The following is a 14,690-nucleotide window of genomic DNA, read 5'->3' on the forward strand; positions in this document are numbered from 1 at the left end:
AGGAGTCAGAGCTGGACGTGGCAGAGTTGAAGATGTTAAGATTTGCACTGGGTGTGACAAGGGTGGACAGGATTAGGAATAAGTATATTAGAGTGTCAGCCCAGGTTGGAAGATTTGGAGACAAAGCCAGAGAGGCAAGATTACGTTTGTTTGAACATGTGATGAGGAGGGATGCAGAGTATATTGGGAAAAAGATACTAAGGATGAAGCTGCCAGGTAACAGGCAAAGAGGAAGGCTAAGATAAGGTTCATGGATGTGGTGAGAGAGGACATGCAGGTGGTTGGTGTGACAGAGAAAGATGCAGAGGACAGGAAGAAATGGAAACAGAAGATCCGCTGTGGCGACCCCTAACGGGAGCAGCCGAAAGAAGAAGTCTCCCAGCACTGACGTATGTGGATTTAAATAAAAAGAAAATGTTTTGCACATCCTGAAGACTCAAGACTAAAGGTAATTAATGTTATTTATGTATATTTTAAACTGCACTTTAACATTGTTAAATGGACTGATGACTTATCTCCTCCTGTACCTGTTACTATTGGTGTCCCACAAGGCTCAGTACTTGGCCCCTTACTCTTCTCCATCTTTACTATTAAACTTAACTCCGTTAACCCTCATGCTACCATGGCACAATATGCTGATGACTCTACAGTCATTTGTGCAGCGCACTCCTATCTAGAACTACAGTTCAAAACACAACTCCTCTTAGATATAGAACTATATCTCAAGGTGAACTAACTCACACTAAACCCCAACAAAACAAAGCTTATGTTAATCACACATAATAAATCCACTGATCCCTCTTCCCCACTATATATCCTCTCCTCCAATGGCACCAAAATAGAACCAACAGATGACACTAAACTTCTAGGAGTCACAATAGATAGCTCATTAAGATTTGACAAACACATTGCCTTAACAATCAAGAAAACACATATAAAACTTGACTGCCTATATAGATCCAGATCATTCCTCATCCCTCACTCAGAATTGGCCCTTGCCAGAACTCACCTTCTGTCCACTCTTCTTTACGCCTCCCCCATTTTCACCAACCTTAGAAAATCTGACCTTTCCAAACTAGAGACTTGCTACCACAAAATTACTCATTTTGCTGCTAACCTCCCTCATAGAGTTCACCACTGCAATGCCCTTAGAAGTATTCACTGGCTAGAGCTGCTGCATCTTCTAACACTTAATCAACTGACAATTGCTCAGAACATCATTTTCCAACCAGATGCCTGTCCATCACTAATAAATCTTGTCCAACCCTACCATGCATCACGTACACTCCGAACATCCAACAAACTACTTCTACAAACACACAAATCTTACAACTCATTTGGTGACTCTCTATTTGCTAATCACATTGCAAAAACCTGGAACTCAGTCCCACAATACATACTCACTACCCCCACCAGCTTCATGTTTAAACAACTACTCAGACAACATTTCCTTAATAACTGGCTCTGCACCTGCATTACACCTGGCTAAACTCCTCTTTCTCATTTTATTTCCCACAGTACTACCAGGTTGTCATATAGTAAAGGATTTTTTTCCTAGTATTATGTTATATATTGTATATAATCGATAATAATGTTTAGCTATATTGCTATTTTTATTATCTAATTTCACCATGTTTCATTTTATTATGCATTTTAAATGTTCATATCTACCTTGTAAATGTTTATATCTTGCTTGTATAATCTATCTACTATGTATGTAACTATCTTTGGAGCCTTTCAGCTGAAAATGGGCTACTAGCCCAGTCGGACTATCCCGGTAAACAAATGTAAAATAAATAAACTAAACTCCTGCTGTGGAAAACCAGTCCAGTTGCTTATTTGTGCATTCATAAAATTAATGCAGTCGGTTCCTTCCAGTTTCTCTGGTACATCACAAAATCTGAGATTTTCCCCTACATGCTCTATCCTCTAATTCTACCACTTTTTGAAACAGTGGTCAGATCTGACCATAAGCTATTCACCCTAGATATCCACATCCCACCCCCACCCCCCCATCAAGGAAACCACGGTAAAAACAATTCTCCAAAGCCAACTTCATGTTTCTTAAGACAGAAGTGGCGAACTTCATGACACCCATGCAGATGGACAACACAGTTATGACTGCTGAATCCTACACAAATGCACTCTATAAGCACTTACACGAGTGCATGGATCATGCTATTCCAAACAGTACCAAGACGCTATCTTCCAAAAAAAGGAAGCCAATCTGGTGGTCCCCTGCCATAAACAAACTCTACAACAGAAGGAAGAAACTGTTGCAAAAGAGAGTAAAATCCCATGAGTGGAGGAGCTCCCTGGTCAGCCTCAGTAAGAAGCTAATATGCCTTATAAAATCCTCCAAAGCTAGCTACGAAAACAAAATCATCACTGATTCTAAGGACAACCACAAAGCCTTCTATACCTATATCAGGAATCTCAATGGCAACACCCAGATCTGCTCTGAGTTACAGCACAACGACACGGAAATTACAGAACCAACTGATATTGCCAACATCCTGGCAGATAGGTTCAATGCTAACTTTACCCCCTCTCACCCTCCAAAAGGCCCATATCTATACAGGAAGAATGCAGAGCCCCTGTAATCACAACTACGCAGGTAAAAGCTGCACTCTCTAAAGCCAAAAACACAGCATCCATGGGACCAGACAACATTCCAGGCTGCGTTTTACACGAACTTCAGAACAAACTGGCTCCCCACCTAAGCACCATGTTTAATCATAGCCTCATATCAGGCTTTGTACCTACTGAATGGCGCACAGCAACAGTTATCCCACTCCACAAAGGGGGAGCCATCACTGATCCTGGGAACTATCGCCCTATTAGCCTGACAAGCCTGGTCTGTAAGGCCATGGAATGTATCATCATGGAACTCATAAACAAAGACATTGGTAACCTCCAAACTCTGGACCCCACCCAGTTCGGGTATGTTAAAGGTAGATCATGCCTCCTGAACCGGATCGACTTCTTTGAGGCATTCACCAAAGCTGTAGACGAGGGTAAGGTGGTTCACACAGCCTATCCTGACCTTGCCAAGGCTTTCAATACCATCCCCCATTCTGGAATTATAGATAAACTCACTAAACTAGGTATAAATCCTTACATCACAAGATGGGTTGCCAACTGGCTCACTGACAGAACCCACACTGTAAAAGTTGCAGACTCAAAATCCGACTTCAAACCAGTGACAAGTGGAGTACCATAGGATTCAGTCCTGTGACCTCTCCTGTTTGGTATCTACTTCTCTGAAGTACAGGCTAACAAAGAAGGCCTTTGGCTAATGAAGCTCGCAGATGACTGCAAACTAGGAGCCATAGTCAAGTCCCCAAATGATGTGGACATCCTACAGAAGGGCCTCACTGAGACAGATGCCTGGTGTCAGAGCCAAGGCCTCAAGCTCAATGCCAAAAAGTGCACTGTTATCCCGTTTGGTAAAAACTCTGTGCCCATGAACTACCACATAGGTGGCAGTCTACTTAACGCCGAATGTGTGATAAGAGACCTTGGGACCCAGGTGGACAGTAGTCTCTCCTTTGATAAATTGCTTGTTAAATTTAATTTGTTAAATTTAAACTTAAATTTGCTTGTTCATGCTCAGCACCTGTTCAGAACTTGTAAGCACTAAATAAGCTACCAATTACTATAGCGCTCTATCTTCCTCATTACCTAGAGGAAAACAGTTTTTGTACTTGCTTTTCTCACTTGCTTAGAGAAAAACAGCTCTTGTACTCACTTTCCTCACTTATCTAGAGGAAAGGCCCTGCAACTCTCTTTTTGCGCGGTCTTGCGCACAAAGCAGCATCGGGCAGCACCGGTTAGCTGGGGTATACTATTCCCGGCCCCAAAAAGTCTGCGTTGTAAATTTTCCCTTAGAACTAGGCAAGCCTCAACTCAAGTGCTTCAGATCAGCTGCTTTTATTGCAGCACTTGCAAAACAGAAATCAGCACTTGTCCTAATCTCCTAGACAGCACTATTATTCTCCAAACATCCTAGACAGCACTATTACAATATAGCATAAGACCCTCGATCGTCCGCAGGACTTAAGTTCAATTTACTCTTCAAAGCATGTCCAGAGGCCAGCTTCAGGTGTACTTTCCAGTTCATCTGGTGGAATTGGGCATCCTGAGGCAATATCACAACTGCCTCATGTATACAAATAACCCTCTCCTCTTACCTCTACACACAAACACTTGTGAGAGATGCAAATACACAGCCAGATTGGAGGCTAAGCGCTCTCAACCCATGACTGTAACAGACAGTCATGAGGATAAGGGACATACTTGCATCACACCACCTGTCACACATGAATCTACAAAACAAGCACCGGCAAAACATACGCATAAGTACACAAAAACATATTTGGAGGCATTAGGTACCAATCAGAAAAAGAAACAGTGTCCTCCAAAGCAGACAAGCAAGCAACCTGCACCCTCAAACACAAGACAGAAAACACATAATTCACCTCAGCAGTGTGCCTCACAACAGCCCTTAAGGCAAAACACCATACCTAACATGCTAGTAACAGGAGACTCTATAGTAAGGCACACGGATGTTCCACTCACCAGGCTGAACAAGGAGAAGGTTACTGTCAGCTGCCTATCGGGTGCTCGGATCCGCCACATAACACAGGCACTTGGGTCACTCCAGAACAAGTACAAGTATGACGCTGTCACTGTACATGTTGGTGTGAATGATCTAAGACGTACCTCCCTGGACTACATGAAAAGAGACATTGAGGAGCTCTCTGATCATGTAGCCCAAGCTGGTATGACCCTGACCTTGAGTAGCATACTACCTTCACCTAGAATGATACCACAATACAAAGACAAAATGATCAATTTCAACAATTGGCTAAGTTTCTGGTGTCATTCTAAGGGGATCCAGTGTCTGTCTGCCTGGGATGACATGATAGACAAGCCTCGCTGTTTTGCCAGAAATGGGTTGCACCTGTCACCCCTAGGTTTTCGAATACTGGCCAAGGCTCTTGCCGTCCCCATAGTGCCTTTTTTAGGCAAGGCTCAAAGGACAAACCAACCATCGTAACCAGCACAGGTAACCAAAAACTAAGGGTAATGCTACTCAATGCCAGAAGCCTCAACCTCAAAATGCACACACTCGAGGCTCTCCTCAGCATGGAGAAAACTGATGTTTGTGCAGTGACAGAAACCTGGTTCAAGGCTCAAGAGAGCACCCCAGCACTGCCAGGTTACAATTCATATCATACCTTCTGGCCTCAGTTACCGGATCGCAGTACAAATGGCGGAGGTGTATCCATATTCATCAAGGATACCCATATCTCCAGGTTAGTAGCGCAGCATGATGCCCCAGAGATCATCCATGTGTAACTATCAGCAGGCAAAACCACATTTCAAGCCATAGCCGGTTATAGATCACCCACCATGTCTCAAGATGCTCACTCTGCATTCCTTGAGACATTGGAAAATATAAAGGTCCGACCCAACACCATAATCTTGGGTGATTTCAACTACCCTGGTATAGACTGGGCGAACTACCAATGTTCCAACTCCTATGCTCAGCGATTCATAGAATTTATAAATTCAAATGCCCTTGAACAACTACAACATATTGGATTTAATCATCACAAATTATGGGCGCCCATTGTACCACACCCGTTATCACTCCCTCCTTGCTCAGATCCGACCACAAACTGATAACCCTGGAGATCCTCACCCCTCCACCTCCCCCAGTCAAAGAAACCATAGTCAAAAACCTTTCCAAAGCAAACTTTAAACTACTTGCATCCGAAGTGGAAAGCTTCACTAGTCTCTTGCAGAAGGATAATGATATCCAGGATGCGGAATCCTACACCAAGGCACTCTATATGCATCTTCAGGATTTCATGGACCGTGCTATCCCAAATAAAACCAAGACTCCTTCCTCAAGCAAGAAGAAACCAGTCTGGTGGATCCCGGCCATAAGCAAACTTTACAATAAAAGGAGGAGACTTATACAAAAAAAGGCCAAATCTCAAGTAGAAAAATCATCCCTGATCAGCATTAGTAAGAAATTGAGGGCCTTCATCAAGTCAACTAAAGCTAATTTTGAAAAGAAAGTTGCCAAGGATGCCAAGGATAACCATAAGGACTTCTATGGCTACGTCAAAAACCTAAATGGCAACACTCAGGTCTGTTCTGAGCTAGTACAAAATGGAACAAAATACACTGACCCTTCTGACATTGCCAACATCTTGGCTGACAGGTTCAGTGCAAATTTCTCCCCCCCCCTTACCACCTACAGGGCCTATTACCATTCCAGGGGATTGTGTAAGCCCAGTTATTACTGATACGTTGGTTAACAAGGCTCTATCTAAAGCTAAAAACACTGCCTCCATGGGACCAGATGGTGTCCCAGGCTGTGTCATACACGAGCTTCAAAAGGAATTAACCCCACATCTTAATACCCTGTTCAGTCTCAGCCTCTCCACAGGATATGTGCCCATAGAATGGCACACGGCAACAGTGGTCCCGCTACACAAGGGTGGGGCCACAACTGACCCTGGGAACTACCGACCAATAAGCCTGACCAGTCTGATCTGTAAGGCTATGGAGCGAATCATTATGGAACTCATAAATGTAGAGATTGGGAACCTCCAGTCGCTGGACCCCACACAGTTCGGCTTCGTCAAGGGCAGATCATGCCTCCTAAACCTGGTGGATTTCTTTGAGACAGTTTCTCAGGCTATAGATAAGGGAAAGGAGGTACACACGGCTTACCTTGACCTTGCTAAAGCATTTGACACCATTCCCCATTCAGATATTATTGATAAGCTCACCAGCCTGGGCATAAACCCCTACGTCACAAGATGGATCGCAAACTGGCTCTCAGACAGATCCCATAAAGTAAGAGTAGCGGGATCTATGTCCAAATCCAGACCAGTAACGAGTGGTGTGCCTCAGGGCTCTGTCCTGGGACCCCTCCTGTTTGGCATATACTTCTCAGAAGTACAGGCAAGCACGGAAGGGCTGTGGCTGACTAAGTTTGCGGACTGCAAACTGGGTGCTATAACAGAGTCTCCGGCCGACATGGAGATCCTCCAGAAGGGCCTAAATGAGACTGATGTATGGTGTCAAAGTCATGGTCTCAAGCTAAATGCAAAAAAAATGCGTAGTAATCCCCTTTGGAAAAAACAGAGTACCCGCAAACTACAACATAGGAGGTAATCCCCTGAAATCTGAAGAAGAAATAAGGGATCTAAGGACCCAAGTAGATAGTCAGCTTTCCTTTGATAACCATGTTGCCAAAGTGGTTAGAAAATCCTTCTATGTGACCCATCTGATCACGAAAGGGTTTGCATCAAGATCTAAGGATGTAATGGTGCCCCTCTACTCTTCCCTCATCAGACCCATTATTGAGTACAATGCACCAATTGGAATGTACCTGGCTAGACATCTCCAGCAGCTGGAGAGACCACAGAGGTACCTAACCAAGAGGATTACTGGCCTCAAACAGTTGCCCTATGCAGCACGACTGAAAAAGCTAAGACTGTTCTCTGTTGCATACGGCTTTCTCAGAGGCGATCTCTGTCTAACGTACAGAGCCATGTCCAACCCAGAATTGTTGAACATGCTCCATCTTAGCAAAACCAAATCTACTCGAGCTACATGCACTAGGGATATAAACCTCAGCACAACAATGAATAGAACATGCTGGAGGGACAGATTCCCTTCGCAGAGACTTCCCTTACTATGGAACAGGGTCCCGATCTACATAAGACGGGGCACCCTCACTATCACTCTTCAAGAGGAACCTTGAGGAGTGGATGAGTAACAGAAAGCTCACACCGGGGAACACACCAACAGCACTACTAGATAGGGGCCAAGGGTACTAGCTGCTAGTACAAGGGTCTAGGGAACTACTAAAGGGGCGGTGAATACCGCACAACGTGGCTGGGCTAATATATGCCTTCGGGCAGATAGCCCAGTACCAACCTATGAACCTATAATAACATCGCCACAGTAGTCAGGAAATTCTTCTATGTAGCACACCTCATCACAAAAGGGTTCTCATCCAGTAAAAAAGAGGTCATTGCTCCCCTCTACTCGACACTCATTAGACCCATTATAGAGTACAATACCCCTTTTGGAATGTACCTCACAAGACATCTGCAGCAGTTGGAAAGGCCACAGAAGTACCTCACAAAGAGGATTACTGGCCTCAAACAGATGCCCTACACTTACCGTCTCAAAAAACTCCAGCTTTACTCCGTAGCATATCGCCTACTCCGAGCTGATCTCTGCCTAACATACAAAGCTATGTCAAACCCAGAGCTGTTGGACATGCTGCACCTAAAGAAATCCCAATCCCTCCGAGCTATATGCTCTAGAGACCTAAACCTTGTCACCACAATAAACAGGACATGCTTGAGGGATAGTTTCCTGTCCCAGAGACTTCCCATACTCTAGAACAAGCTACCCATCTATGTCAAGCAAAGTTCCTCATTAGCACTCTTCAAGAAAAATCTTGATGAGTGGATGAGAAATAGGAAATACACCCCGGGGATCACTTCTGCGGCTCTGTTCAACAGGGGAACAGGAAAATAACTTTCTTGGGTGGCATAAGCCAGGGAAGGGAACCTTGTTGGCTAGGCTTACTTAGCCCTTGGGCCAATAGCCTAGTACCTACCTATGAACCTATGAATCTCTTCTTGAGCATTCTCATACTCAGCCAGCCTTTACTTCATTTTGACCTCTGATTTTTCTGTTTTATCAGCTCATTTGAACATTTGTTTAAAGCTTCTTTCATTTTTCCAGCTTTTTGTTAATTGAACTGATAAACTCCTTCAGTGTTTTATTTATTTTAATCATCTATGAGCCAATTTGACCTTTTTTCCTCTAGATTACTGAAGTCATGTCTTGCACCAAAGCTGGAGCTTGAAATGCTTTTTGCTGAACAGCAGCAGGATTCTTCCTAGCTTTTCTCCTCACATTTTGTGGTTGATTTTCTTTCAGGTTTTCTAAATTTCATCTTTGCTGGCATCTGGGTAGTACATTTACTAGCCAGTAACTGAAATTTACCCCAAAAGACACATTCACTGGCTCTCTTTTCTGTGTTTCTGTTTTCACACTGGGAGAGCTGAAATTAAACCAATGCTCAGTGTGCAGACATCTTGGAAGTCCATTTTTAGCTTTAATTCTATGGAAATCTTGAGGATTTTGACTAGGTAAATCTTCAAAGAATAACCCTAAAATCTTATAAGCAAAGCCAGACATGTCTCCTAACAGGTACCTTAAGCAGTCACTGCAGCTTTTGTACTACTATTTTACTTGGACAGTTCTACATGGAAAAGCTTTATTATTACACAAACATGTTAAACGTACAGAATAATAAATCACATTTGCTGAAAAAGTCAACCATGTCTCATCTCTCAGACAGCAACACTAATCTATCTGCATATTCTCATAGTAAGTAAGTAAAACAACAGAAACATTGGACATTATCTAATTTATCTTTGGATTTCAATAAACAGAATTTTTCTTACTTGAAAACATGAGATGTATTTGTTTTCCAAAGACTGCGAAGGTTCTGGCCATTCAACAGCTCAGTCCAGCTGGATGACAATGCTAAAATGTTTTGGGGACTCTGACCCGGAACTGTCAACACATTCCTGACATCACTGGAACTTAAAAGAACATAAATTAAAATCACATTTTAAGATGCATCGTCATCTGACTAAAAGAAAAACATAACATAAAATTGCAAGTCATCCTTTGTAAAGAGATTCCAGCTTTTAATGAACTGTCTATAAAATATTTACAGTGTTTACTCTTTTACAATATGATCTGGTGGAATAGGAACATTCATATGGCTATCCTTATCTAGTCCTTATGAAAATCATCAGCGATCACCATTCTAGCTTCAAAATCAATGCTGAATTACTTTTAGCTTGTAGTGGACAAGTGTATTGCATTGAACTACTCATTAACATACTGGTGAATGCTCCCTTTTGAGTGTTGGCTTGCATCTCAGTTTCATTTCCCCTGATCTCACTTCAGCTGTGATTCACAGACAGGTTGATAAGTATGCAAAGCTATTTGCACTGATTCTTTACATACTCAATGGTTTTGTGATTTATAGTTGGGACATTGCTCTATTGGATAGTGACAGTTTAAGGCACTGCATGTAAGTGCAGTAGTCTGTGGGCATGGTCAATTTAAATTAAGTCCTTGTGCTTCCCAGGCCACCGCATTATTAGGTTCATAGGTACATACTAAGCTATCGACCACCAGGGACTACAAACCTAACCATGCAATCCAACCCATTTGTGTCCCTATGTATCATGGGTATGTTAGTTAGGAAGATTCTAGAGGTTATGCAGGGGATACATTAGAGTCAGACAGTAATGCCCAAACTATCAGAAATATGGAGGCCAGACCTTAGGTGACTTTCTGATTTCTGATCTATTGGCCGAGATTACGCTTAAATATATGGACACTGCTTCACGTGGATGGGGAGCCTATTCCAAAGCACTGCAATCCTCTGAGACACATCTGTTTTGCCAACATGCCTTACTTATGCCACAACTAAAATTTAAATCCTTGGATCTACTGGTTCTGATGCTGAACATTTTGCAGATGTGCAAAAAGTCCATCAGAGCTGGATTCGAGGATGCCTTGTATGCCAGGCATAGATTGGCTCTTAGTAACCTGTAGAAGAGAGCACAAAGATGAGGCTTGAAGATTATCCATATAAAACAATGTTTTTATACCCTGGATTCTTAAGGCATCTATGTGGGCATTCCCACTGTTGCATATGTCTGATCAGGTACATACCGAAGAAGGCATTATACTCAATGATGTATCTGATAAGGGCCAAATAAAGTGGCACTATGATTTCCTTGGACCTGAATGCCATGCCCTTATTATAAGCTAGGCAACATGGAATGATTTTCTTACTACCTTGGCCACATATTGGTCAAAGGACAGATTACTGCCTACATTATATTCCCGAATCCCTGACTACTGGGTCAATTCTTAGGGGTGTCTTATTGATGGAGTAATTAGCCTGGATGACAGTTTTCCAAATAGACACTATAATGCATTTCATGGCATTGAGTTATTGTCCATGACTTTGGCACCAGTCATTTGTCTGTGTTAGACCCACCTGTAAGATGTTTGTGTTATGATGGGATTATATGATAGCTCTCAATCTGCAGTCATCTGCGACTTGGTCAGCCAAAGGCCCTTGACATTAGCCTTTACCTCCGAGAAGTAAATGCCAAATATGAGTGGTCCCACCCACAGAGCCTTACGGTAACCCACTGGTGACCAGTCAGTCTCTTAGTGGAGGTGGTTATGACCAATCCTGACTTCCCTGACCCTGTCAGCCAGCCAGCTGGTAATCCAGACAGTTATGGGAGGGGGGGTTATGTCCAGTTCTGTGAGTTTGTCAACTACACCCATGTGGGGTAAGCATTAGCCAGGTTGAAGTAGGCGGTATGCACTGCTTTCTCCTCATCCATTGCCTTGGTGGCCTTGTCAAATAAGTCCACCAGGTTTAGCAGGCATGACTTTCCCTTGACATAGCCAAACTGGGTTGGGTCCAGTGTTTGGAGGTAGCCTACATCTTTGATGACCATTTACATGGCTTTAGATATTAGACTAGTCAGACTAATAGGTCTGTAGTTTCTGGATTTGACTGATTGTATTTCCTTGTGAAGTGCATTAATCACTGCAGTCCTCCATTATCATTGTGCAATGCCTGTTTAGAGGCTGTAGTTGACAAGTGACTCAAGTGGTCCTGATAGGTCATGTTTCAGGTTATTTAGAAGGCATCATTTGATACTGTTAGAGTCTACTGATGCTGTGTTTTTGGCATTCATGAGTACCAACAGGACCTGATCCCTGTTAATAGTTGAGGGGGGTATGCTAGTAGGTATTTCATGGGAGCAGGCAGGGGGAGAAGTTTCAGCCGAATTTGTCAGACAGCAAATCTGCTATGTTGATCTGCTCAGTAAATATGGCAGCACTGACCACCAGTTCAACACACTGATGTGTGCTGCCTTTGAGGTTTTGGACATAGCTGTAGAAAGCTTTGTGGTTGTCTTTGGCCTTTGAGGCTATCTTGATCTCACAAATGGCATTATTGGACTTAGTCCTCAGTTTCCTGTTTAGTTTAATTGGAGTACTCCTATCATTATGGGAGTTGCTCTTTCTGATTTTAGTGCTGGCTTTTCCTTTTGTTATGTACCCTATTAAGGACAGGATTCCACAAGTGTGGTTTATTTGGGTTTACTTTTAATAGGTACAGCAGCTTTTATACAGCCATTTACACGGTTGTACAGGGTCTCCGGACAATTTCCGCATATGTTGCTCTGTGCTTGGGGTTGGGAGGGGCACTGAATTTTGACAAACTATTGGTTAATAGGATGTAGTTTGCTTTGGAATACTTCCTAATTATTACAGGGTTTGCTGAGGTGACTATGTTGATTTTTATTTTGAAGGAGACAGCTTTGTGGTCCGACCTCACCAGTAAGGACATGACACCGAGGGAATGGGGATTCAGCACTCTCCCATATTGATAAGTACGAGGCCTAGTATGTTTGAACCTCTGGAGGTGTGTGCACTGTCTGTTCAAAGGTATTTGCGTTAATAAAGTTGACATTTGAGGTTTAGGAAGCTTGCTTTTTTGTGCCTCAGCAAAGGTTGGCCTGTGTGTGTGTGTGTGTGTGTGTGTGTGTGTGTGTGTGTGTGTGTGTGTGTGTGTGTGTGTGTGTGTGTGTTGGACACTGTGTGCTGGATGTAGTGTGTGTTCCTGAAAATCTTGTTTGTATTCAAGATGTTTACATCCAATGAACTGTATGTTCATCTCACATACTATGTTTTTTAAGGATTAAATGGTTGTCTGTGAACATGAGACAATTGTTACATTGTGTCAGGATGCCTACAACCACCAAGCTGGCTACGGAGGCATTTGGAAATTGCATATCCATGACAACAGGACTTGTATTTGGGTGGGCTACTGCACTTTGTGGACTGGGTCATACAGATGTCTCCTTTGGTGGTCCCTGGGTTTGGCAATCAACTAGGTTAGCCTGTGCCAAGATTTGATAGTAGTGCTGTTTAATGTACAAACTAGCTGCTCAAGCTTCTCTCTGCACAATGGCTTTGTATACTGCCTCACTAAGTTGCAGGTTTCAGTTCTAAGGGAACTTTTATTGATGAAAGTTACTTTCTGGGCATTGTGCCTATACAGGGCACTATTAACCTCTTGATGTAACACCACCAAGAAAGACTGCTTGAAGTGTAATGCTATAACAAAACTTAAACTACCTTGACAAGACAATTTCAAGTATTAGGGACCTTCAGAATTACTTAAATGCAAAATCAGCATATAATGGAAAAGCAAAGCAGCAGCACTCTAAACAGTTAACGGAAATGCAAAACAATAAAATACATCCCTTAACTGCTAAGGATCAAGCATGTTTAACTCAGGACCCCCTCAGAGTGTGGCAAGGGCACCAAACAAATGTGAGTGCTGGGAAAATGAGCAGGAGACAATTTGTAGTGATAGAGGTTTACTCAAGTGCAATACTGGTTTGCTGGGCGGGCACCTAAGTACTACGAATATATAGAAAACAATGGATGGTAAAGTACTTCAAGGGGTTACACAACAACAGCAGTGAAAGAGAGGGGCGAATGGACTATGGAAATCAGATTAGCATAAGAGCGGAAGCCACAGACACATCACTTTGAAACCATAAGAAGAGTGGCCAGGTTGGGAAAAAAACTGGAGCTCTAGTTCTATAGTTAGAATTTCAGACATCTTTAACTTAATGTCTTTGTAGTTGGTGGAGCAGACTCAAAGGACATGGGAAAAACAGTAGCAAAGTACACAAAGGCACTGGAATGCAACTTTAAGCAAGTATATACAGCAATAAAAAGTACTGAAGCACAAATCCTGGAGCATAATTCATAATACTGCCACTACTGAAATCACACCACAGATTAAGTCACCAGACTACTGGAATTTCATCTTTAAGCAGACATATACAGTGATAAAAAGTACTGAAGCACAAATGCAAAGTAGAAATCAATACTGCCGCTACTGCAATCCTACCCTAGACTAAGGCACCAGACTATGAAGACAATTACTAGTAACAATGTCATAAATGAGGGTCAAATCTGGCAGGCAGATCACAGTGCTGCCAGAACTATGAAAGAAAACTTCCAAGGTCTACAGGCTGGCTAGTGCATGAAATATGAAAGTGCATGCCATTAGCAGTGTTACACCTATAGATTTGTAAGAGAAAAATCACTGTAGGGAGAAGCACACCAGCATCAGCATCACCCTGACAGACCAGGTAAGGAGTGAGTGTGCACGTGTGAGTGTGTGTGTGTGTGTGTGTGTGTGTGTGTGTGTGTGTGTGTGAGGTTACAGTGTCACTACTTGGGTGGGTGACATGACTAAATGTAAATGGTTACTCACTATAGGTATTTGTATGTCTGTACCTGTATGCGTTGGATAACCATTGCCTGATACTGGAATGGATGGGAAGCTCAAGGATGTGACATGTGCTTGCACTGAATGTGTGCATGTCTGTCTGTACGCATGTATGTGTCCATGTAGATATGTCTGCATGATCTCCACTACCTGACATAGGGGGAATAAAGCAGAATTGAAAGCAATAGTGGCTATGCTCTACAGCAGCTGT

At 42.8% G+C, this 14,690-nt stretch overlaps 1 protein-coding gene across 1 annotated transcript in view; it reads right to left on the minus strand.

Annotated features, from left to right (window-relative positions):
• The window catches only part of FAM234A (family with sequence similarity 234 member A), a gene marked incomplete at its 5' end in the record, with an annotated part of 537,904 nt that overhangs the window by 178,941 nt on the left and 344,273 nt on the right, over positions 1-14,690 (minus strand). The window contains 1 exon segment of the mRNA XM_044089425.1: positions 9,519-9,659. Within this exon segment, the coding sequence (XP_043945360.1) occupies positions 9,519-9,659 (141 nt within the window).

The sequence above is a fragment of the Protopterus annectens genome, chromosome 12.part0 (genome assembly GCF_019279795.1).
Source record: "Protopterus annectens isolate FY-2018-M chromosome 12.part0, PAN1.0, whole genome shotgun sequence".
NCBI classification, from domain to species: Eukaryota; Metazoa; Chordata; order Ceratodontiformes; family Protopteridae; genus Protopterus; species Protopterus annectens.